Source organism: Grosmannia clavigera, assembly GCF_000143105.1.
Source record: "Grosmannia clavigera kw1407 unplaced genomic scaffold GCSC_161, whole genome shotgun sequence".
Taxonomy (NCBI): Eukaryota; Fungi; Ascomycota; class Sordariomycetes; order Ophiostomatales; family Ophiostomataceae; genus Leptographium; species Leptographium clavigerum.
Window position 1 is genome coordinate 755,145 of NW_014040778.1, and position 23,833 is coordinate 778,977.

General features: G+C 53.5%; 6 protein-coding genes across 6 annotated transcripts; 4 read left to right on the forward strand and 2 right to left on the reverse strand.

The window, feature by feature from the left end:
- Window positions 1-515: 515 nt before the first annotated feature.
- On the forward strand, window positions 516-3,249 carry CMQ_8241 (cbf nf-y family transcription factor; the record flags this gene model as incomplete). Its single annotated transcript, XM_014315782.1, has 6 exons — window positions 516-633; window positions 806-889; window positions 1,755-2,176; window positions 2,260-2,393; window positions 2,473-2,591; window positions 2,651-3,249. The coding sequence occupies 6 exons, from the start codon at window positions 516-518 to the stop codon at window positions 3,247-3,249; spliced, it is 1,476 nt and encodes a 491-aa protein (XP_014171257.1).
- Window positions 3,250-4,406: 1,157 nt separating this feature from the next.
- CMQ_8247 (nuclear localization protein) lies at window positions 4,407-7,052 on the reverse strand (the record flags this gene model as incomplete). The annotated part of the gene is made up of 6 exons (XM_014315788.1): window positions 4,407-4,774; window positions 4,831-5,268; window positions 5,337-6,263; window positions 6,373-6,462; window positions 6,560-6,784; window positions 6,989-7,052. 6 exons carry the CDS (start codon window positions 7,050-7,052, stop codon window positions 4,407-4,409), a joined length of 2,112 nt encoding a protein of 703 aa, XP_014171263.1.
- Window positions 7,053-9,719: 2,667 nt separating this feature from the next.
- Window positions 9,720-9,947, forward strand: CMQ_8141 (uncharacterized protein; the record flags this gene model as incomplete). The annotated part of the gene is made up of 1 exon (XM_014315682.1): window positions 9,720-9,947. One exon carries the CDS (start codon window positions 9,720-9,722, stop codon window positions 9,945-9,947), a length of 228 nt encoding a protein of 75 aa, XP_014171157.1.
- A 6,650-nt stretch (window positions 9,948-16,597) lies between these two features.
- Window positions 16,598-17,129, forward strand: CMQ_8034 (uncharacterized protein; the record flags this gene model as incomplete). Its single annotated transcript, XM_014315575.1, has 2 exons — window positions 16,598-16,839; window positions 16,973-17,129. 2 exons carry the CDS (start codon window positions 16,598-16,600, stop codon window positions 17,127-17,129), a joined length of 399 nt encoding a protein of 132 aa, XP_014171050.1.
- Window positions 17,130-17,773: 644 nt separating this feature from the next.
- CMQ_8228 (uncharacterized protein) lies at window positions 17,774-19,142 on the forward strand (the record flags this gene model as incomplete). Its single annotated transcript, XM_014315769.1, has 2 exons — window positions 17,774-18,226; window positions 18,291-19,142. The coding sequence occupies 2 exons, from the start codon at window positions 17,774-17,776 to the stop codon at window positions 19,140-19,142; spliced, it is 1,305 nt and encodes a 434-aa protein (XP_014171244.1).
- A 312-nt stretch (window positions 19,143-19,454) lies between these two features.
- On the reverse strand, window positions 19,455-20,609 carry CMQ_8204 (NADH:flavin oxidoreductase NADH oxidase family protein; the record flags this gene model as incomplete). The annotated part of the gene is made up of 1 exon (XM_014315745.1): window positions 19,455-20,609. The coding sequence occupies one exon, from the start codon at window positions 20,607-20,609 to the stop codon at window positions 19,455-19,457; it is 1,155 nt and encodes a 384-aa protein (XP_014171220.1).
- Between the last annotated feature and the right edge of the window lie 3,224 nt (window positions 20,610-23,833).

Here is a 23,833-nt window from a genome sequence, read left to right on the forward strand (position 1 = left end):
TAAGAGATAGCTGAGCCCGTGTGTCTTGAATGTCCCGCTGCCAAGCCGCGATAGGCTTGTTCGGTCACGCATGTCCAGAGTTGAGAGCGGCTTGCGTCACCGTCACTCGCGTACATATGTACGGAGAGGCAAGATAAGCCAGGCCGCCAGCTTTTGATCACAAGCTGAGAGACGCGCCGTGAGAGCGGCTAAGCCCTGCAGAAGGACACCGAAAGGGAAAAGAGCACGATAACCGCCCGCGCCGAGGCCGGCTTGCAGAATGACGAGCATGCACAAGGGCCTGTCTAGGGTCCTTTGCACGTCACATCCTCCCACGCTGTACATAGTACCGCTTTTCTCCACCCAGATACTTCGCCCCTCTTCTTCTTTGCTGAATAGCATTGCTCCAGCGGCAGCTTCCGCTGTGGGGTGGGGCAATTTTTCGACAAGACCTGGGATGCCTGCTACAAGTGCTCGAGGTGAGGAAGAAGTGGTCTGAGATGGTCTGGTGGCACCGCTGCTGCGGCTGAGAAGCCATGGCCGAAGAGGGAGAGGAGATGGCGCACACAGGCGACGATAACCGCTCGGCTGCTCTCTCTTGCGAATGCAGAGACAGGGATTTGGCCCAACTGCACGAGTACGAAAATGTATTATGTAGGCAGCCGGACTACGGCTCCGCGTTGCATTGCAGCTCGCCTGTATCCTCCGTTTCCGTCCCCACGTCTCGTCTTGTCCCCATTTCTCTCGTTTTTTCTCTTTTCCTCTTGCTCAAGAAAGACCCTTGTCAGCGCACCCCCCTCCCCCAGAAGAACCACTCTGCCTGCAGTCCTCCACACCCTCCTCGCCGTCCTCTCTGCGGCCACGCTTGCGCTTCCTCGCTTGCCCGAAGGCCCGGACCAGTGCAACACAAGTCTGTCTTACAAGGGTGGGCGGAAGGGCCAATCCTCTCGTGCTAATGCATGCTTTCTTCACATCCCAGCGGAACAGAGCTCAAATAGGCCCCATCTCCGTCAGACTCTTCTGACGACAGCAAAGGTGAGATAACCTGCGTCGCTCGTGCAATAAGCAAGCCAAACCTTGGCGTGTCTCACTGGACAGCCCGACTCTTCAGAAAGTGGCCGGTTGCTCGCTCTAGTCTCCTTTTCCATCACACGGCAGGTCCTTTTTGTAGCCTTCTCTTCTGCTTCCCCTCTCCTCCTCGCTTTAGCCCCTTGAGAACACTAAATTTGTACTTCGTATATGTGCAACATGAGACTCGGCTATTGAACCAGGATCAATCGTTTGGATTTGCACCAGATATGCTGCCGTCGCTCATGTGGCCACCCTTCATCCCAGATCATGTATGTATGTACATGGTAGCGTTAGGCTGGTGGCGTATGACTTGGACCTTGTCGCCAGGCCACCCACCACTATAGGCTGACATCTCTTGGCAAGAGATGCGGGAATGCCTCGGAGCTTTACGGAGTACTCAGTAGTACGAATAGGCAGCAGCTTTCACTACGAGTAGTGTTCACCTTCAGCCGCGGAGCTGTGAAGACGAAATTATGCCCTTACCACCTTGTTATAGTGATATCCTTGTACAAGATATGCACTGACAGAGCAGACTCGCCTACGATCTGAAACCGCTTTACGCGACAACAGACGCGACGTCAGGCCCACTTTTACCAACTGCGTCTTATCCCAGCATTTTTCAGGCCGTTGCCGCACTGCCTTGTCAGAAGCCACTACTACGCACGACGGCCCTGCGCGCGGCCACTGACACGATCGCGCAACAGCAACACCCAGCTACCCGACCAGCGTACACGTTCGTGCAGCTATCCGCAGAGAGACAGGCAAGGCTCCGAGGCGGTGGCCATTGGCGATCGACCAACACTTCCTTGTCGGTGTCGCACGTGAGAAGAAGGAGGACGAAGCCGGGACAAGCACGAGCAGCATGCCACCGCGTAAGAGCGACGGCGGCGGCGCGGCGGCGGCGGTGACAGCCGCAGCAGCAGCAGACGGGCTCCGGCCACCGGCCACCACGCCGCCACCACAACACCAACGAGCACCAGCTCCGTCCACCCCGTCTTCCGATCCGGCAGCTCCGTTTTCTACCGATGCCGGCGACGACGCAAAGGATCCATCCACGACGGCCGCATCAGCCGAAAAGGACAAGGAGCGGCGAGAGTCGCGCGGTAACGACGCAATTACGATCGAGGTACAGCCCATCCCATGTCTTCGCTCCCTACTTTCTTGCTTCTTGCTTCTTGCTTCCCTGCTGACCAGGCCGCACGCACCTAGGACCTCAGCCTGCCACGATCCATCATCACCCGTTTGGCCAAGGGCGTCCTGCCTCCCAATACGTCGATTCAGGGCAACGCCGTCACTGCCGTAACCAAGAGCGCCACTGTCTTCATCAGCCACTTGGCCAATGCGTGCGTTCTTACCAAAGCCTTTCCCGCCTGTTTGTGCCGTCAGAGACTGACGTTTCGGGACATTCTCGTCTCCCTGCAGTGCCAACGTCATCACGACCAATGCCGGCAAGAAGACGATCATGCCGGCCGATGTCCTTGCCGCACTCGACGACATTGAGTTTGGCTTTCTGCGGCCCCAGCTCGAGGCCGAGTTTGCCAGTCAGTGTCTTCCTTTCTGCCTTTCATCTTTCTTCTTGCTCACACCCGCCTACCAACAGAGTTTAGCCACATCCAGACCTCCAAGCGGTCCGATTACCGTAAGCGGGTAGCTGCGGCCAAAAAGGCCACCACAGATGGCGACGGAGATGGTGATGGCAATGGTGACGGCGATGGCGACAGCACGATTCCTGGCGCAAATGCATCGTTTGCCTCTGCCGTGGCCCACGACGAGAACGATGCAGAAGCCGGTCGGCCGACGGCAGCCAAGGGCAGCAGCAGCAAGGCCGCCGCCAAGGGCACAGCTTCATCCAAGGCGAGATCCGCAGGGGAATCCTCTGCAACAACAGCAGCAGCAACATCGGATAGTGCGCCGCCGCTGGCCAAGAAGGCCAAGAGGGGATCGTCGCAAGGCAAGGGCAGTGCCAAAGCCGTAGACGACGAGATGGGTTCGGGCGACGCATCTGATGCCGAAGACGAAGACGCTGTCATAGACGAGGACGAGGGGCCAGAAGAAGACGCCGAGGAGGATGAGGAGGAAAACGAGGATGAAGAGGATGACGAAGAGGACGAGGAGCAGGGGCCAGACGAGGACACCTTAGAGGACCGCGATAATGCGCCGGACGAGGACGAGGCCGTCGACAGCGATGGCAGTGAATAAGTGATAGGGTATACAGGCCAGGGCCTCGTCTACAAAACAGGGCACGTGTCTGCTCTTTCTCACACCAAACTAAAGCAGCCTATTGGAATCAAGGTTGTATAACCGCATGATAAGTACTTGTAAAATAAATGGTCTGGTAATTTCACCAGCAGAAGAAAATGAAAGGGGTAACCGAAGTAAAAAAAGATACGTTATAGCCAACTTGCTGAGATCAATAAAAACAAAACAAAAAAGCAAAGCCAAAACAAGCCCACGATAAAGGCATGAGCCATATAGTCGACCACAATGAAATAATGAAATGGTATCAACCCGTGTACATGCGTATGCGTGTGACCCGTGGCAAAGCGAGTGTTCGAGAGCGAATAAGCCCCACGAGGGGGCTTGGGCATCCAAAGTGCGTATCGGCGTGTCTTGCGTTCGTTGCGTGTGCTGAGCAGAAAGCCATGGGTAAATAGGGAGAGAGATCTGCAATCGTCGAAGGGGGTGATCTCTCGAGGAACAAAAGCTCCAGTCGAGCCTTTGACGACAGGAATCGCCACGGAGAGGTAGTACCATTGACAGGCCGGCCGTACCATAGTAAACCAATCGTGCCGTCCCCTCTTCGAAATCCCCCAAGATGTGAAAAGGGAGGAATGAAACGAGAAAGAGCGCATAGGCAGAAAAGACAGAAGCGAAATTTGAAAACAAAGCCTTCAGAGGCCGTGACAAAAGGGACAGAGCAAGAAAGGTAACTTGGGCATAAACCGATGTGGAAGAAACAAGTTGAGAAATCCTCCCAGACTCCTCTATCCCTGCCTGGGTCAGAAGCTTGTTGCAACAAGACCAGGCCACCTTTCCAAACAGTCCACCAAAAGCCAAATCGCAAGACCAAGAGCCTCCCGTCATAATGCCAACAGTATATATATGAGAGGCCACACACAAAGATGAATTGAACCAGCGACAAAAAAAGAAAAAAAAAGAAAAAAAGGAAAAAGAGAAGCAAAAGCAGGACAAAGGACAAATACAGAGACAGGACGTCGCTGCCGTGAATATCGCGACTTCCCAGGGTCTGGACAGATAAAAAAGGTCGTCTTCGTCAATCATCATACTGCGCGCGCCCCCTTTCTGCCAGGCCAAGTCTCTGAATGACCAAGACATGTCGTCCCGTCAATATCGACCTACTGCTGCTGATTGTTCCACCACTGCTGGGGTTGTCCTGACCAGCCTTGAGTAACGGCTGGCGAGCCAGAGCCCGGCTGATGCATGTATTGCCTAGGCGTCTGGTCATACGGCATAGGCTGATTCTGAGACGGATAGCCGGGACTCATGCCGGGCATTCCAGAGTACGGCAGGCTGCCTTGCTGAACGGGAGCACCGCTGCTTGGGTGCCGCAGCTGTGGCGGCGGCTGTTGCGGGTGCGATGGCTGCACAGGCGTATGATGGCTGTAGTTATACTGCGACGACTGCGGCGTCTGCGGTGTAGGCGGCCACATCTGTGATGACGGCGGATAGCTGTAGCCCTGCTGGGACATGCTGCCTGAAGATCCTTCAACCCGTGTTAGCAACCCAGTCTACATGTTACTGCCGCGGGCGTATGCATACTCTGTATGGACGATGGCAACGAGCTTGTTGGGATCGACTGCGAGTACGGCGGTGCCGTCATCATCATCTGAGGGCTCTGGTGCGAAACCAAAGTCGGCTGCTGCATGCCGCTGGCCGAGGCAGTCGCATTCGCATGGGACGTGCCCCCGCGGCCGGACTGAAGCGGTGGCTCGCTCGTGACAATTTGCTGCTGGGTCAAGCTTGGCGGCGGAGGCGGCTGCTCATGCGGGCGGCGCCACACGTTCTGCATGTAGTCCGACCGAATGTCGCGCTGTTGGTTCACGCTCCTGTTGAACTCCGCCGCATGGTGTGCCTGGGCATGAATCTCGCCAAGGGGTGCAGGCTGGGAGCGGTCTTGGTACGCAGGGCCGGTAATCTCTTGGCGGGGAGCCGTCTTCAGGATGCTTGAATAGTCGCGGCTTCTCGTGTCGTTGTACTCTAAGCGCACGTACGGTGTCAGTGGATATAATCAGAAGTTCAGCTCAAAAATGGCCATAGCAACGAACCTGGCTGGACCAGCTGCGACGGCGGAGCAGCGTTGAACTGCGGAGCATTGGCGTAGACAATCTCACCGTGAGCCGGGCCGACAATGGAAGCATTCTGGGCAGCGGCAGCCTCGGCGGCGGCCTCACGAGCCTTGGTTCCACCGGGACGTTTCTCGCCGGCCATGTCTGCCTCCGTGAAGCCCTGCTTACGAGCCTTAGTCTCCCAGTAATCATCACGGACGCGACGGCCACCGACGATGACACGGCTGCCAAACTGGCGGAACATGCTGCGGGCGGTGACGATGGCGATTTGGCGAGATCGGTAGGAGAAGGGTAGGATCTCCTGGCCGACGAGATCATCCTTCTCGACTTGGTTGGCAATGATCTTGTACAGCGAGCGGTTCTTGTTGAACAGCAGGTACGAGTCGCGGTAGCCGAGAACCCGAGCGCATTCGGTGGCCAGCATGAAGAGTTTGTCGCCGCGCTGGGGGACTAGGAATGTCCGGCAGCGGTATTCACGGCCGCCGAGGAGCTGACCATTCTGCATGACCTTCTTCTCGCCGGCTTCGTCGGTCTCGCGCGGCAGGTATTCATCGTTGCCGGGGCCTAGCTGGTCTGTGGTATGGTCGCGCACGGTCGGGAGTGCCTTAAGGGTAGGCTTCGCCGGGGTCTTGACGGGAGGAGAGGACTGGGTCGGAGGGGTTGGCGGAGGAGCTGCAACAGATGTGGGAGCCACCGGCAATGCAGCGGGGGTGGCGAGGGACGGCGCGTAGGCGCGGCGTGGCTGGGCGTGTTGTGGGTGTTGTGCCGCCGAGTGTGGCTGCGGAGGTGCGTTTGTCTGCGAAGACATGGCGGGCAGGGTTGGCGGTTGAATCGGGGTTTCCGTGACGCCTCCAAGAGTCTTTGCGGATGGTTTCATCGGTCGGCCGCGTTTCCTAGGCTTGTCACCTTTTTGAAGGGTGGAATGTCAGCGTTGTTGTCAGATGGAGGCGTGGTGTAGCATTATTGCTTTTCCGATGCGAAGGGGGAAGAACGGCAAAAAAAGAAAAGAACGCACCATCATCTCCAGGCGTCCCCTGTTGGCTGACGTCCTGATACGCTTCTGGAGACCGGCTCCTCTTGATTCCCCGCGAGGCGTTCGCGAGATCTGACCACGGAGTGTTGTTAGTATTGGGGCAGAGCACATGAAAGATAGGTTGGACCAGAGGGCCATTTCAAGGGAATGCTCTAGCGACAGTACACACTTCCTCCCCCGGCAGCAGAAGCATTTGACGTAGGCAGGACGCGACGGGAAGGAATCATGGTCAGTGGCAAGAGGGTGACAGCGTCGTGATTGCACGGGCGCAACACGTCGGAGCTGTGCACTGCCGACGCGACCAGGAATGTGCGCGGCTGCTGGTGCATTCCGATGCCGTAGCGCGATGAATGCCTGTAGCAGCCTCTTGCTGCTGGTGCCGCGCTGCGCTTGTCTCGAGGCAAAGATGCAGGGAAGGGTGTGGGCAGGGGACGCGAAGGGGGATGGATGCAAGAAAAAAGAATGGCACGGCGCTGGAGAGGGGGGGGGGATGGCCGCAATGAGGGGAGCTCCAGAGTGATGCCGCAGCAGAGGGACGCAAGCCGACAGCAGGCCGGAAATTCCGACCGCAGAGCAAAAGCAGGGAGCGACGACTTACCGGATGCAAGCGCAGCAGGATTGATCGTTGCACTGTCAGCGCCGTTTGGTTGTGCGGAGTACATGAGAGCGACAGTCGTCGACCACGTCAAACGGGTCTGCGCAACGACGTGTCGAGATGTAGTTGGGCTGTCTCGAACGGCGTGGTATGCAAAGGATGCGCGACCAAGACAAAATCGCTCTTGGGGCAACGGGAGCAGGCGCACAGTAAGCTGATGCAAGGCAGGAGGAACTATGCGTGCATGTGGTTGGCGCGCGAAGAAAAAAAAATCCACAGTGAAGTACCAGCCAGGGAGCCTGTTGGTCGAGCTGCCTGATGTGTTTTTCTCCCTTTGCAGAGGGCTCAGTGCTCAGAGGGCGAGAGAATTGGCGACGATCAGGGAAGGATTGGTGGAGGCCTTTTCCCCGAACCAAATAAAATCGAATAAAATATCTTACAAGGGGCCAAGCGTTCGTGCCCTTTTCGCGGTGGACTCAGAAGGGATGGGAAGGAGTGGGGCGAGGGGGCGACTAGTTACTTGTACAAAGTATTGGTCGATAGGCGGAAGCAAGAGAAATAGAGGGGGGGGGAGCTCCAGAGTTAAGAAATGTGAAATGGCTGTCAAACGAGTATTGGACAAGCTGCCGCCTGGAGTTGGTGGCAAAGAGGTCGAAGGACGACTTCTTGAGCAGGGAAAGTCGAGTCTTGTGCTCTTTGTGCTCCGTGTCAAGAGGTCGGTGCGGGGATATGTATGGGTTGAAAGAATAGAACCAGGAGGTGCCAACCAGAGAAGAGAAGGCTGTACGCGCAGAGTGGCGAAGATGGTGGAGGGACGGCCAGGCGCCAACGGCAAAATGCAGGCGGAAGCTACGCTAGGAGGGGTCGCGGGATGGTGAAAGAAAACCGAAAGATGTTGGGGATTGTTGGAGAGGGACCGGAACAGAGGTTGCAGGACTGGCCTGAGGATGTCGATCAGGTCAGAGAGCGGGCCGGACACGCTCCAGGGCGAAAGATGCTCGCAAGCGGCGACGATGATGGCGGGTGTCGAATGGTGTCGACGTCTGTGAGGGTGTGAGCGATGGTGGTTGTTGAAGAGGGAGTCGCCGACAGATCAGTTGGCGGCGATCGATTTCACCCGCGCAAACCCACTGTCCAGGAGTCACAGGCTGCAAGCCAGGGTAGAGGGGAGGGGTGGTCGACTGAGTGCGTGACAGCTATGGAGCATGTACGAATGTGTCCAGGAGGTGGTGGCCGTCGATTGTTGGTGGAGAGGACGGGGACGAGGTTAAAGAGGGACGGAAGGGTGTGTGATTTCGGAGGGAGGGGCGGTACATATCTTGGAGAGATGCAATTCGGGCAGGTGTGGATATGGCCGAGAGAAGAGGGGGGGTGGCCGCTTTCTGTATTGAAGGAGGGGGGGCTACGAAGGTATACTGAGCTGCAGGCGAGACAAGGCCTTTTATTGTGACAGGGATCCAGGCCGGCGAACTGGGTGGTGTTGCGGGAGTGGTGGGAAGAAAAGACAGGGAGCAGAAGAGGGGAGAAGTGACAATATAAGGGAAGAGGGGTATCGAGTTCATGGCACAATATAGGGTGTGCAGAATGGGGGGGTATCCATAGCGTTGACGAGCCTGTTCAAGTACTCGTACAAGTCCATACAAAAGTGGCTCCGTGATATGTTCGTGCTTGCAGGTTCAAGCATGGCAGTGGATCTGCGGGAATGAAGAATGGGGGAAGAACGGTTGTGCCGGCTTACAGCTAGCCGAATGAGGTAAACGGAAAGCAGCGCTTTGGAGCGCAACCAGAAATGGCCGAAGAAATGGTCCAGGCAGCAGGAGCCACGGAACAGTCTGGGAGAAGGAAGGACTTGCTCTGTACGAGTATCGATCCGTACGAGTACGAGTACTCCGTAGTTGGTAGGGAAAGTGCGAGCTACGGAGTAGGCTGATGGTGTTATGCAGCATGCGGCTTGGTGCGAGTATTATTGGACGCAAACACGTAGTTGGATCAGCGCCATGCCCAGGCCGGCTTAGTGGCAGATTACTGCTCGCTTCTGAGCCAGGGTCCCTTTGTGCCATTCACATGCAGACAGCAGGTTTTCTCTTCCCGCTGCAGTTTCTGCCGAATGGAACAGCCTGCACGGAGAATGCAAGTTGGCGCCTGCGCATACGAGCGTTACGACTCTCCGTGCTCGCTGTCACGGACGCAACTGCGCAGCTCGTTTACTGTTGCCCAGAGCGGGATGTCCGGCAGCATAGCGTGAGCCTGTACTGCGCTAAGCTGCCGCTAGCCACACTTGCTATGTATCGTATCCGACAAAGTACTCTACGGCTGGAAGGACGAAGGCGCAAAGTACCAGACAGCGTATCTCTGACCGGCTGAATGCTAGTACGAGTATTCGTACAGAGTAGCAGGCTGGCCACGCGACAATCGAGTAGGGCGATGAGCCGGTGAGGACGAGTCAACGAGGCCGCGAACACTCGTCGCCATGGATTCACTGGATTCACAGAATCCCTGACCAACATCCTGGCTAGAACCATGCCGCCCGGTTGCGAATGCCGTGGGCTTTTGCGTGCGAGTGCTGCAAGTGCACATGGCGGAACTAGCGCTGGTTCGTGCAGCGAGTGCGAGTGGGTGGGCGACCGCTGTCGTGTCTGCCGTCTGCCTGCCATCTCCGGTATCTTACACCCATCTGACGACGCATGTACCCGTCCTTGCCTGTGCAGGTTCTCACAAGACCTGACAAAGTACCATGTACGGGTACGCACACCCCGCCGCCCCGCCGTATTGGCACGCAGGTACCTCATCCACTGGCATGGAAAGCCCAGGCTGCCCCCCTCCTCCCCCCTGCCTCCCCGGCGAGGGCGGCGGCGAAGCGATGCCGTCCTCGTACAAGTCCCCAGTGGAGATCACGCATGGCACAGGCAGGAGCGAGAAGAGGTGGTGGACGGAACGGCAGACAGTAGACCGTAGACCGTAGACCGTAGACCGTGGACGGCAGTGCTGGTGGTAAGATATCTTGGCGTGGACATGGTGGCCGTGTCTTGGGGGAGCACACTCAGATACAAAATTGCTCTTGGTGGGATACTCGCAGTTCTGTGCACGAGTACGAGTACTTGTACGCGGACCCAAACGAAGGGAGAATACGCGGGCCAACTAGAACCCAACAGCGGACTAGCAGAATAAGGGGCGCAAGGGAAGGCAACGTGTTTCGCGAGGCAACGTGTTTCGCGCGTGGACAGAAATTCCTCAGAAAAAAGCAAGCGCTCGTCTAGCCGGCGATCCCACTAAGAAAATACTGCTTCGCATGCGCACACCCGCAAGGCCACGAGCATCGTACGGAGTAGCATTGTCTCTCGGCAAGGTACTATTGCGTGCTTTGTACATGGTTGAAAGCGTACGGAGTATGACCCGGACGGTGCTGGTAGGGAAAGAGTTCGCCGGCGTTGCACATCGACAGGGTGGGCCGTATCAATATCTTGAAGAATACGGGTCGAACTCCGAAGGCAAGAAATGCAACTCTGATTTTTAATTGCCCACGATGGAAACAAATATCAAAAAGTCGATTAAAAGAACAAAAGGATAAAAGATGAAAGATAAAAGATAAAAACGCCATTTGCATTCAGGTTTGACGGAACAGGAAAGAGGCCCATGAAATTAAGTGGGACAGGAGGCAAGGGCGCAGAGGAAAAAAAGCCCAGTCGGAGGAGAGCCCCAAAACAGACTTAGGAGGCCTGGAAAATAGTCCCACAACGATTAACCGGGGCGAGCAGCTGTCAAAGCCGCTGGAAGAGAAGCCTGAAGACGAGCACAGGAACTGCACCGGTGTGTCTTCGTACTATGTAAGGAGTGTGCAAGTTCAGCCTTCAAATTGGCGGGCAGCCGCGACGACTTTGTACTATGGCTATTAATATGAGAAACTATTGCATCACTCCAACCGGGCCGTTAGCTGTCCGTGCTTTCTCCTCGGGTCTGGTAATACGAGCTTACTGCTTGTACTCTCCCAATCCGTACTTGTACGAAGTACAAAGCAAATAGCCTGCACGCAGACAGGATGTCAGCCCGGAGCGCAGAGATTGGTTTATTGCCGGCCCTTCCTATAACGATCGGCCACTCCTCTGCCCGTTGCAGAAGGAGTCCAGAACAGAGTATACTCCGTATACACGTGAGATCCGGGTACGTTTACTGCGTACAAAACTCGTACAAAGTACGAGTAATTACAAGTGGCGCATACGGGCCCATCGGCTTACTAGGAATGGTAGGAGTAACTGCTCCGCCTCAGACTAGAGACGCGCTGATCTGAGCTCGTACGAGTCAGAACATCCTTCTCTCATCGAGGCCAAGACAAACTCTGTCACTTCTCATCAGCGTCGTACTCACATAGACTCGACTCCGGCCTGTTCCGTCAACAAGCACCGCGTCTCGCGTCTTTCTTTTTTCTTTTCGCGTTTTTGCTCCCCGGAGATATGGCGAGTCCCCGCTCCATCGTAACGCCGATCCTGCAGCATCAAGCACGCATTCAATCTGCTCCGTGCCGGCATGCGCACCGGGCATCCTATCAGAACATCTCCGTATCATAACCTAGCATCGTACTGTAGGCTTGATGAACCGGACGCACGCTTCCGGGACCCCACGCTTTCACGCTATGTAGTAATCGGGGCTCTCTGTCACGTGACTTCGTTCTTGTACCAGGTGCACTACCTACAAAGAGCGACCGGTCAACATCCACATGCCAGGACTCTATTGCCCGTCTGTGTCTTCAGCCCCTAGGCCAGGCCCTCGAATATACAGTAAGGGTGAAATCTTGGCCGGCCGTGCTGTCCTATGGAGTGTTCAATGACGCGAAATAGCCGCCGTGACAATATCTTCGCCGCCGGCAATCCATCTCAGATTCGCTTCACTGACGGTCACTGCAAGAGAATATCAGAACTATCATGATACCGTCGACGATGTTAAATGTCTGGAGAACTGTCAGAGTGATATGGTTCTGTCAATATTGAGGATGTCTTACAAATAGTACTGCAACGTGAAACATTTTGGCCATGGTGGCCGCTCGACTGATGACGAGCTTAATGGTGCGGGACGTCACTTAGACATTATGCCTTTGGCCTAATAGCAAGCTGCTTGACATTATTGCCAGAAAAACTTATAAAACTTATAGTACGCAGCCTTTCCAAATTCAAGCTGTTGTGGTTTTCTTTTCATTCTAGCTAACAGAACTGTGCCTAAGAAATGTTCTTATACGCACGATTTGTGCTAGATTATATCTGCTCCAGCCCTTTCTACAGCGATCAGGAGATTAAGAACTCAGTAAACCAGCTTCCTGAAAAGCTGGTTAGTTTGTACGTGCCTTACATGTTCGTACTCGACGTTGTCGATGTCGTCGAGGTCTGTGAGGTTCCAACTCCCTGTCGAGGTGGTGAGAACGAAGAGTACCGCCGCTTAATTGTCCAATATTTCCTGGGAAGCCTGAGAGGGAGAATTATCTAAGATGACGGTGCCGTAATTTAGGGCAAGTTCGAGACCCGGCGAAGTGAGGGCGCCGACGAATGCGTCGCAGGAAAGTCTAGACACATCTGATGATAACCGCAACTTCATCTTCTCGCGGTCGAGTCTGTCTGAGTCCTCCCCCCGAAAAAGGCTGAGAAAGTCAATCATGCTCGAGACGAGTCTTGACAGTGGTGACGGCTTACTAGGACTGTTTCCAGAGGCTGCTACCGAACCTGTGCCGGCGCGTTGGTCAGAGACAAAGAAAAGAGCGCACCAAAAGCTGGCGATGCGAAGCTCCCATGACACCGTTATAATTGTCCCGTAACTTTGCTAAAAATGTTTCGTCAGTAATGAATCAAATAGGCTCTATTCTGGCCAGCTTACCAAAGGAGTGGCAACGTCCTTTGCAAAAATCTCTAGGGAGTCTCCTGGGCCAAAGCAAGGAACTGCGCAAAAGAAACAACCGAGCCTCTGCAATCCCGCTGGCAGCGAGAATGCCTTCTGCGACCGAGAGCTGCAAATCTCTGTCCACGTTTTGGTCCAGCAATAGGCTAGGCCAAGGGTCTCATCTGTGTGCGTTTTCTGTGGGCTCTGGACACATAATGCACGTCTGAAGAATGGCACAGAGAAAGCCTAAAATGTCGTGGAAGGGTAGCTCGTAGTCGCAGGTAGATATCTTCCGTGCACAGGCAGGCTCCTCACCTCGCAAACTCTCCTCGATTCTCTGTCGGATTCTCTCCACAGGAGGTCTCCTAAGATTGATGTCCTCAGCGAGCTGGCCCTTGACCATGTATGTGAGTTCATCCATTATATTTGGCAGCTGCTCCTCTTCTTGACCTCCTTCATGTTCTGCCACAGGCTTGCCGCCAGACAAGGGTATAGAAAGGCTGAGGTACGTTCTCCAGATATTATGGAGGCTCGAGTCAAAGGAGCGGCGATAGGTCGTGGTGGTTGTGGTAGTAGCTAGCAGAGCGACGGCCTGGATCCAGTCATCGATATCGATCCACTGCTGTTTGTGTCCTTGTTCCTTGTCTTGTCCCTGAAGACGATAGACATGAGCAAAAGGATAGGTAGCGTTGTAGCAGGAACATCTCTAGAGAGCAGAAGATCCAAAAATTTCGCCTCCAGGCGACAGGAAAGGAAGGCAGAGAACTGGGATTCTGGCCAAATAGTGAGAGAATAGGAAAAGCGAAAGAGGGAGAATGTGTGAGGCTAGTAGAAAGAGAATAACATTTACGGTCGTCGAGATTCACTGCATACTGGTCAAATATATGGCGCAGATTGTTCTTCTTCCCTTTAGAAAGGCGACGGAGTTCTACGAGCAGATCGTCATAGCTTTGATGGTAAAACTCGGAGAGAATTACTGAGCGCAGGCGCAACCGGAAGCTTTCTGTGTGTGTTAGGGGAGAGTAAACCAAGAAAGGAAAGAGGAATACGTACTCTTGGTCAGCCTTTGGTAGAAACGATCTCTCCTATAGTCGACGCTGCACTGTAGTGGGTATACGACAATGCTAAGAGCCACAAGGAGGCCTACTAAGATGGCCACTAAAGGGTCTTCTAAAGATATCTGACAGCGAGGATAGGTGAGGATAAGGCATGGCGGAGGTTGTGGCACGTCTGGATGGAAATAAACAGAAGGAGTGAAATATATAGGTACTCCATACGTATAGGGCAGACGCGGAGAAACAGTGATAAAGCAGAAACGTGTATCCAAAGCAAGAGACACAGTACTTTGTTGCACGGCGATGCAAGGACCACCTTAGTACGGAGCAGACTTCCAATCTTTTAGATAGCTGCTTCTTCTCTTCTAATACAACGATCTTCGCCCAATATACTTGCAGTTTGTAAGGTGGCCAATGCCCAGAGCGCAGTGATTGGACCTTCTTGCCCATAGACCCGGTCTGAGAGTTAAGCGAATCAATTTCGCCTTCAAAATCTACCACTTGTCATTTGGCTTCTCAGCCATCTTCAGTGCGTTGATGCAGATTGATTGAGACTTTTGGTTTAGCTGCAATGAAGTAGTGAGAGTGAAATTCGTGTATTCTGCTCTCGTCACTATTTATTAGATCTACCGACTTGGTCCAAGGCTGACATGGACGAAACATCCGAAGAAGCTTCGCCACGGCTCTTCTCTTGGGTAAGGCTCGGCCGCTTGCATAACAGTCTTCTTACAGAGTACTCGTACTCCGTGTAAGCATGTAGAAGCGATTACGGAGTACGCTGTGCCGGACGATCTCCGCCCACTAGCCCCTATTAGCGTCCCACAATACGTCTACATAGTAGGCGTCTTTCCCGCAAGGAACCTGGTTTATTAAACAGTGCCCGCAATCTCTCCGCATGCTAGCTCAATTAATTCCTCCTTCGTATTGTGTTTTTGTGTCCTGGGTAATGTAATCGTCGAATAGTAGGCCATCGACCTATGTGCAAACGTGCAATTTGTGGCTAGAGGAGGGTCAAGAGTGTCTAAGGCAGGGTGTAGCTCTTCAATTGTCATAACGCCTGACGCGTCTGGAGAGCATCGTTAGCCAGCTGAGAGCAACGGAAGAACAGACTGGGCAGGCGAAACAAATATCACGAATGAGATACAACAAACATGGGATTCTTGAACTCGATGACTTGAGCTATTACGTAAACAATGCTTTCTGGGTGACGCTCTCCAATGAGGTACGTACTCGGCTGTGCTTCAGTAGTAGTTGAAAGAATACGTCTTGTCTTTCTCTTGCATGATGACAATTCGAAGAACTATGCGAATTATTGCTTGAGTCAGCCAGCGAAGGAGGCGACAGATTCGAGTCAGCACCAACACCATATGCAGCAGATACACTACTGACGACAACTACGTAGGCCACGCCATCCTAGACAGGACTCTATGCGGCCATCTTTGGATACCGGGCTTTGACCTCTAAAGCTACCGATGAGCCGACTTCGGCCGTTGCCGCCGAACACAAGAACTTTGGTGAAATGCGACTTTATATAAGTTGGAGAGGAAATGTTTAAATAGACTGAATTGTCGGGGCCCCCTCTTATACATTCGCCCTTTGTTCTTGCGCGATAATGCGAAATCTGGAACTATTCTGGCAGAAACTGTTATGTGAAAGTGATCAGGCTCAGATTAAAAGTTGCCATGAGTATTTGAATTGTTGTGGTCCAATACCTCAGAACCATGTCGCCGTGTATCGCTATTATTTCTGAACGTCTTTTCAGCGTAATATGTGGTGATTGCATGCCAGCTCGCTACGACGACTGCGCAACGTCGCAGAGCAAAGCGATCGGGCCTGGCTACCTCTTTAGCGGCTTTTTGTAGACTGAAACCTCCTCCTCGAGTCGAGACTTAGGCACTTTGAACTGTACATATTCGGTAGGAAATGGGTTACGAAGTGGCTAGGGGGGATGGAAGCATAACGGTTGCAAATGCGAGGTTTTTGACTAGCCCTGCTTCTTAATTTAGTTCGCTCTGATCTTCTGATGTCAACGCCTACGAAGTCAGTGTATCTTACTTGATGTCCTGATTATGAAACAACCTTCCTAAAAAGTCATGGCTCAATAAAAGCCTCACCGAGACTACCACGTGTTCGAGTCTAAAAGACGCTTTATTCTAGGCGTGTGCATACAGACGTCGTATTCTTCATACTCTATTTTTTGCCGTCTATATTACTAAGGCCACTATAGCTATCGCAATCCAATAGGCTAAAGTTTGATGGTTTCACTCTCTTTCCCTTATGACCTGAATCAATGCTTACTCTTGGTGTCTACAGTAAAGCATGATGCAAAAATATACATCTATTTAAGCTCTTGAATCTGCGGCAATGGCAGGTGTGGGTTGCTCTTTCATGCCATTCGAGCCGTTGATACTAGACGATGTTGTACGGAGCGAGATGCGCTTGGGTGGGTGTCTACAGTCTATTCTTAGACTATCGACGCTTTAGTGCCGTAAATAGTCCTCGACTGTAATGCACGAGATGGAGAGACCAAGTTGCGATTCTTGAAACAACACAAGCCGAGGTGCGATACGTGCTCCGTACGGAGTACTTCCAGGTCCAAGCTGGTGACACTGATAGCGAACCCGATTGTCTGTATTGAAGTGTCGCCTATGGATGTACTCCGGATCCTTCCCCGAGTCCGACAGTGTCCAAGACTGACATGTTGCGCGACATGGTCACGACGTCATGCATCGCCGAGAACGACCGAACGTCGGACCCTTTCGGCCAACTGTTGGAAGCTCCAAACGGGGTCGCCCCTGCAGCGATCGGTACCGCGAATGTGCCTATTTTGGACCCAGTGGCTGCCCACGTTGCCAGACCCGACCTTCTTTTCAAGCTTGGTTCAACTGTCCCTGACAATGCCGTTGGCTTGGTCCAGGCACCTTCCCAGCTTTCCGCTCGGTATGCGGGCTGCCAATATCCCTGCAATACGAGAATATGCATATTTACGGTAGAGTAGCAGGCTCCAGTACTTTATCCTTGAACCTCAGACGCAGCCAAATGCATATACATAGTATTTTCCACTTTTGCACAGCCATTTCTGGGCGCAGCCAGGGGCACTAGCCGCCCGGATCCTCGAGTTTTTCAACTCCAAGTTCGTATCCGCCACACAATTGCTGGAACGGCCCTCGGTCAGCATCGGTTCGAGCGTTTCAGAAAGCTGCGCGACCCACATCAGCTCGAAGTTGTGATCTGACGCAGGCTGTCCTGTCTGCTAACCTGGTCCGTGTGCACAGCGCCCCCCCATCATTGGCAGATCTAGCCTCTCCTAGATCGTGCGCCAAGATTATGCAGACGCGCTCCTTGGAAAGGATCACCCGAGCGTCCTGCGTGCGGCTAAGGCGATAACAAGCCTATCGCATACCTCCAAGGCTGTGAGTCGCAGATCTTGCATTGCCAACTTTCCGAGACGGGATGGCCTGATGTGTAGAAGCAATTGACGATCCTTGCGGGTGAGAAATGACATTCAGACGAGGGCAAATCCCGACAACCCCTGCGCCGTGGTCAATGCAGTCGAACCGTGATGTACGGCAGTGCGGTGGCATATGCCGGCAGCAAAGCGACTGGCCTCGTTCTTGCATCGGGAGACACGATGGATGAATATATAAGAGCGCCTCTGCTGCCGATAGTCTACCGTCTGTCTTTTTGAAGCATCAACATCAACATCTCTCTCACATTTCCTCTTCTTTCTTCTATCTTCTCTCTTCTCTCTTCTCTCTTCTCTCTTCTCTCTTCTTTCTTCTATTCTTCTCTACTCTCTCATCTTCTTTCCTCACTTTTCTCTACAGCCTCACGCAAACACAACGACACCCATATTCCATTCACCAAGATAACCATGGCGGCTTTCCTGATTCCGTGCTTGCTGGCGAGCCCCCTCTTTGTTCAGCTTGCCGGCGCATCGCCGGTTACTATGCTGGCTCTCCGCGACACGGCCACAGTGACGGCTTCGTTTGCCGCGATCAAGTCTGCCATCATCGACCACGGAAGCTTGGACGATGCAGGCATTGCATCCATGCTCAAATCGCTTTCAAGCTCCAACCATCCTGCGCCTACACCGACCATCCACCGCCGGGACTCGAGCGCCAGCACGGCCTTGTCTGTGAAGACCAACGGTGCCTTCATCGCCATCGATGTTGGCAACCCTCTGGTGGCCTGCCAGCCGTCGCAGGTGCACACGACCACCGCGGCCGGGCCCATTCAGACTCTCCAGTTCTTCACTGGCTCGAGCGACATGCGCTCGCTCAAGCTCAACTCGATCAACGGAAGCGTGACAGAAGTCACCAGCACGGTAAGCTATCATGAAACGGCCGCATGGCCTTGGCTTCCATGGGATGCCCGCTAACAAATGACAGATTAGCAAGGGAGACGATGCCGGCTCCTTCACGTTTGACTCGAACGAGAGAATTTCCGAGTTCAACGTGTTCGCGAGCGAGAAGCAGTTCGTGGGTTTCAACTTCAAGACGGACGGCGACCGCAACTACAAGGCCATGTCGAGCACCGGCAGCCAGTTCACTGCCCAGAAGATGCCGGTGGGCTCCGGCATTCTTGCCCAGATCCGCTATGTCTACTGCCCCAACGGCATCATCGCCTCTGTGGGCTTTGACTTCCTCGACGACCTAGAGTCGATTGCCATCAACAACATCGACTACTCCGGCTTCACCAACAACATCCTGCCAGCCTCCAACGGCCAGACCGTGACGGTTGGGTCGCAGATCATCGACAACCGCAACTCGTCCTCGGACCAGAGCACCTCTATCCAGACCACGGCTGCCATCACCAAGCAGCACTCGCTCACGACCACCGTCGGCTGGAATGTCGGCAACACCGTGACTGTGACCGGCAAGGTCGGCATCCCCTTCCTCACTGAGGGCTCCGTCAGCACGGCGGCCACCTGGGGTATTCAGGGAAGCGTGGCCTCCCAGAGCCTGACCGGCACTACGATCACCAACGCGGGCACGGTGAACCTCAAGTGCCCGGCCGGAAAGTACTGTGTCGGCTCGTCCTTCTTCACCATGTTCAAGCTCGACGTCGCTGTCGAGGCCACGTTTGCGGCGACAACCAAGTCTGGCCACAGCTACAACTGGGTCCAGAAGGGAAAGTACTCTGGCGCCGACTCGCTGGCCATTGAGCTTCGCGTTGATGAGGTCAACAACACTTCGTCGGCAAAGGACCCCCGGGACGTGCTTGAGACCGAGCTGTACTAAGCTTGACGCCAGTCCAAAACGACTGCACCATCGTTGTGGCAATGAAACGATAGAGTGCCCTTTACCTGTACTCCTTGAAGGAGAAGCAGAGCTCAGCAGATCGGCTAGAGGCTTAGATGAGGATTGTTATGTATATAGAATATTCCGCGCAATTTGATATTTCACGTTTTACAGCTCGTTCTTTATGTCAAATGCCTTGATTCATTACTAAGCGCTATAAGCTTAACGGTAACTCTAACGCCAACTTCTAACTCGTTCTAGCTCTGTATGTATTCCAGTCTCTAGTATCTATATACTTTTCCATTGTCTGCTCTAGCTCCGGCTTGTCTTCTGTGCAAGAAAGTCCGGGCTGAACGGGTACGAGTTGTAGCCCGTATCCGATCCCGGCACGTAAAAGGTCGACCGATCGTAGGCATTGAGCGGAAGATCGTGTTGGATGCGGAACACCAAGTCGGGGTTGGCCAGGAAAAGCCGGCCAAAGGCCACCAGCACGTCCCACTTGGCGTAGCGGCCCTCGACTGCTGCGGCCGCGGTCTCGGGCGTGTAGGCGCCGGCCACGATCACGGGCGACGTGTTGTCCCAGGCCTCGAGGATGAAGTCCAGCGTCTTCTCCAGGTTGATGCCAGGCACGCCGAGCACCAGCACCTCGGGGTCGCCGCGTGCCTCGACCAGCGACAGGTAGGCCAGCGGCTTGCTGAGCTTCTTCAACTCGGCCACCACGTAGCTGTACGTGCTCACAATGTCCGACTTGAGCGCGCCCTGATAGCCGGCAAACGGTGACAGTCGCACGGCCAACCGCTCGGCCCCGATGGCCGCCGCGGTGCGTCGCACCACCTCGAGCAGCAGCCGTGCACGGTTCTCAATCGAGCCGCCCCATCGGTCGGTGCGCTGGTTGACCGTGTCGGACAGGAATTGATCGATCAGGTAGCCGTGTGCGCCGTGCACCTCCACACCGTCGGCGCCTGCCCGGATCGCATTCTTTGCACCCGCCACGAAGCTGTCGATGAACGCCTCAATCTCCGCGTCTGTCATCGCCCGCGGCGTCGCAGACTTGCCCGCCATGGCCACCGCACTGCTGGACACGTAGTCAAGGCCGCGCTTTTTGAGGTACGCCGGGTCGGCCGAGCGGCCTAGCCCCCATATTTGCTGGAAGAAGAACGAGTCGTTTGCGTGCACGGCGTCCGTGATCTTGCTCCACATCTCCACCTGGCTCTCGCTGCTGATCCCCGGGGCGTTTGGCCGCTCCTCGTCGGCCTTGGTCGGACCGGTGGCCTCGCTGATGACCAGCGTACCCGGCACGCAGCCACGGTCTGCGTAGTACTTGGTCATGATCGGCAGCGGCACGTTCTCCTCTGAGTTGCGGTAGCGCGTCAGTGGCGCAAGCACAATGCGGCTCTGTAGCGTTTCATTGCCGACTTTCAGCGGCTTGAAGAGCCGGCTCTCGGATGGTCGAATGTGAATAGTCATTTTGAGCCGCAAATTTGATTCTGGATGTAATAAGTAAGTAATCCTCCGCTGTTGCTGTTGGTGAGCTTCTTTCACGACACAGCTCATCCTACAGAACAGGCCGCTGCCGTTTATATACCATATGTAATATGTGATGTGCTTCCACTTCGTTCTTCTACATGGGGTGATTACAAAGCGCCCCCATTGCCACTGGCGTCAACATGGTTCCTGACCTCCATCCGTTGTTCCGCCTCATCCGTTCCGGATTTGCTCCACCCCTCAAAGAGAGATACACTACCGCAATTGTTATCGCTATTATAGTCGCAAGCTTGCTACATACGAAGTATCTTACCTAGCATGAATTGGGAAGCACTGCTGTGTATCTCTTGCTGCATCTATTAGAAGTTGGAGTACACCGCTTTCAGCGTCCTCAAAATCAAAAAGCAAATACCACAACGCCCAGTAGGTATTACTTTTCCTAGTATCAGCACGGGAAATGCGGGCCGCGGGATTCCACACAGTTAGTCTGGCACCTGAAGTGTCGGCTTGATTAGTCGTGATGTGAGGCAAAATGGTAGTGCCCCACTGTAAGTACTAAAGAGCATGCCGTGATTGGATAACCTTCCTATACTGTGGATCGGTTAAACAGAACTCTCCAGATAAAATGGATTAATCGTTTACGAAGCATATGTAGATGATATTTTGCATACTACTGTTTGTTTACTAAACTGTCCAACATGCATCTACTATGATGTATTTTGCGTTCTCGTACGCGCCACTGTGCGGTTCCTCTGAGTGAAATAAGGGGCACATGATGTAATCAAGAATCAGTGCCTAGGACTAGGCACCTTTTCGGACCGGAGCAGCTTGGCCTCGCCTACGTTCACTGCCGTCAATCGTTCAGAAATGGAAGGCTGACAAAGAGTAGCGTGTCTTTGCAAGGCTTGGAGAATGGGGTGCAAATGTGTAAGGCGAAGGGAATTGATAGAGCGACGGGTCCGAATTATAGAGCGACGGGTCCACGTGATTTTTTTGGCGGTTGCAGGCGGCAGAATATTACTGAAATCGCATCGCCCCTCGATTACACCGCTGCTTAGTGAAAGCTTTACGAATATCACCAAATCTGCTTAAAGTGGCTTTTATCGACGGCCTCCTCCCTTCTACCCACCCCCCCTAAAACCGTACACGTATCCTGTAAAGCATTACTTAAATAAATGAATGCTTAGCCTAAGTAAAGGCAAAGGCAAAAGTAGAGGCAGCGGCAACAGCGCAGGTTGCACAGGATGCAGCGGCCGCACAGGAGGCGCAGGCCGCAGCGCGCCGTACAGGCAGGCTAGTGCCGATAATGCTTAGTAGGAGAGAACTTACTAATTCTATAGAGGAAGACACGGCGGCTTAACTAGTTTTAATAGTATTTACTAGTCTTTTTGTTCTTTAGTCAGTGTTTTTGGTCATTTTACAGAGTACTTCGAATCTATTACGACTTACGGAGTACACGGGGACGATTTCAGTATTCTGCCGCCTGCAACCGCCAAAAAAATCACGTGGACCCGTCGCTCTATAATTCGGACCCGTCGCTCTATCAATTCCCTAAGGCGAAGATCGTTGTATTTAGAAGGAAGATGTCAATGGAATCCGCCACACCGTGGCCCTTCCGCCCCACTTGGCCGTACGGGCCTGTTATTGGTTAGAAAGCACAAAAGCGGGGCATGACACTAGTATTAATACGGACCCCCAGAAGGGTCGCGATGTATCTATTTCTTCCTTAGTACACAACACTCTTTCGCCCACACTAGACCCTATTCAGCCTCCTGCTCCTCACAGTGCATCACGTTATATGACCGCCACGTACGACGTATAACCTGCTTTAACCTTCACAGAAGACAGCTATCTGAAGCTAGAGAGCAGCTGAAAACTCTGCACTAAAGGCGGTCCGTGCACCGCGCAACAAAATGCCGCTAAGTCGCATCGGCTGTCTTTAATCTAGGCTGCGTTATACTTCTGCATGGCTTCTTTTGTTCCGTCCCTAACTGATTTCTTCTTGATGAAAACGCCAATCAGAGTAGCGTCAAGTCGCTTGAATCTCGTTTACCGATTTACCGAGTCCGCAAAACGTTTAAAGCCATACTGGGGCCCTGAGAAACTTGGATAATGAGATAGTAGTTGGGGCTTTCTGCAGACAAGTCCAGTTCGCCGACGACAGACAGCTGCTTAACTTGAAACGCCGCCGTAGAAAGAAACGGAACATGCGTTATGCTGTATCCCAGTTACGAATATTGATGGGACGATCACGTTTAAAGACCGCTTTCCCGCCGCAAGACGACGTGCCACACACAGCCGCATCGTTCCCAGGTTGGCCGGGGGAAAAGCCACTTAGTGATTTGAAATCGTATTGCTATTATGCGCATATTTTTATGTAATAATTTTCTGCAGCTGCTGTGATCTCCTCTGGCCCGTCATCACCGAGCGGCATGCTACGAGGCCTGGCTTGGTGTTGTCCAAAAAAGGTAGCAAACCTCTTGGAAATGCATTTTCGACGTCTGTATATGAGAGGCGCAAAGCGGTGATATCACTAGAGTCTAAACGTGACTAGATTTTTCAATTAAGCTGGGCCGCAGATTTGCGAAGAGAGATGCTTATGGTGACACCATGGCGCAAAATGGATTTCGATCGTGCGGTTCATAACCCACGTTATACCAGTTTTGGGAGCTGCTACGAGATGGAAGGAATGCAGGAAAGCAACTAGAATTACTCGTGATGCGCGGAACATCTTTGCCATTTACGTATCGTACGAAAAAAATCACCCTGAAATAGACAGGGGCGTCTCGGTATACATGTGAGAACACCATATGCGTATTGCTGAATTCAAGGCATCCCTATCAGTGTCGTGCCGCACCAGCCTTGAAATATAAAGAGTCGCACTTGTCCCAGTCCATGATTAAGCTAGATTTAGCTCTCAAAGCTACCTCAGGCGGACACGGGCCGGGCCCGCGAGATGCAGCATCTGAATCTATGGGAGATGCATATGGTAGAGTCAATACACACATATATACATACGCCATCAGGATGCGCCCTATAGATAGTATGAGCATGCTACGGCAATTGCGGCCCGCCTACTGTAAGCCACTGCTTACTTTTACTCAACTCGGTGTGGTTTGGACAATATTTCCGATTCCGGAAGGTAGCAGAATAATGAGCTCGTTGGCGTTTCCTGCACCCCGGTCTGACAGGTCCAAAGGCTCTCT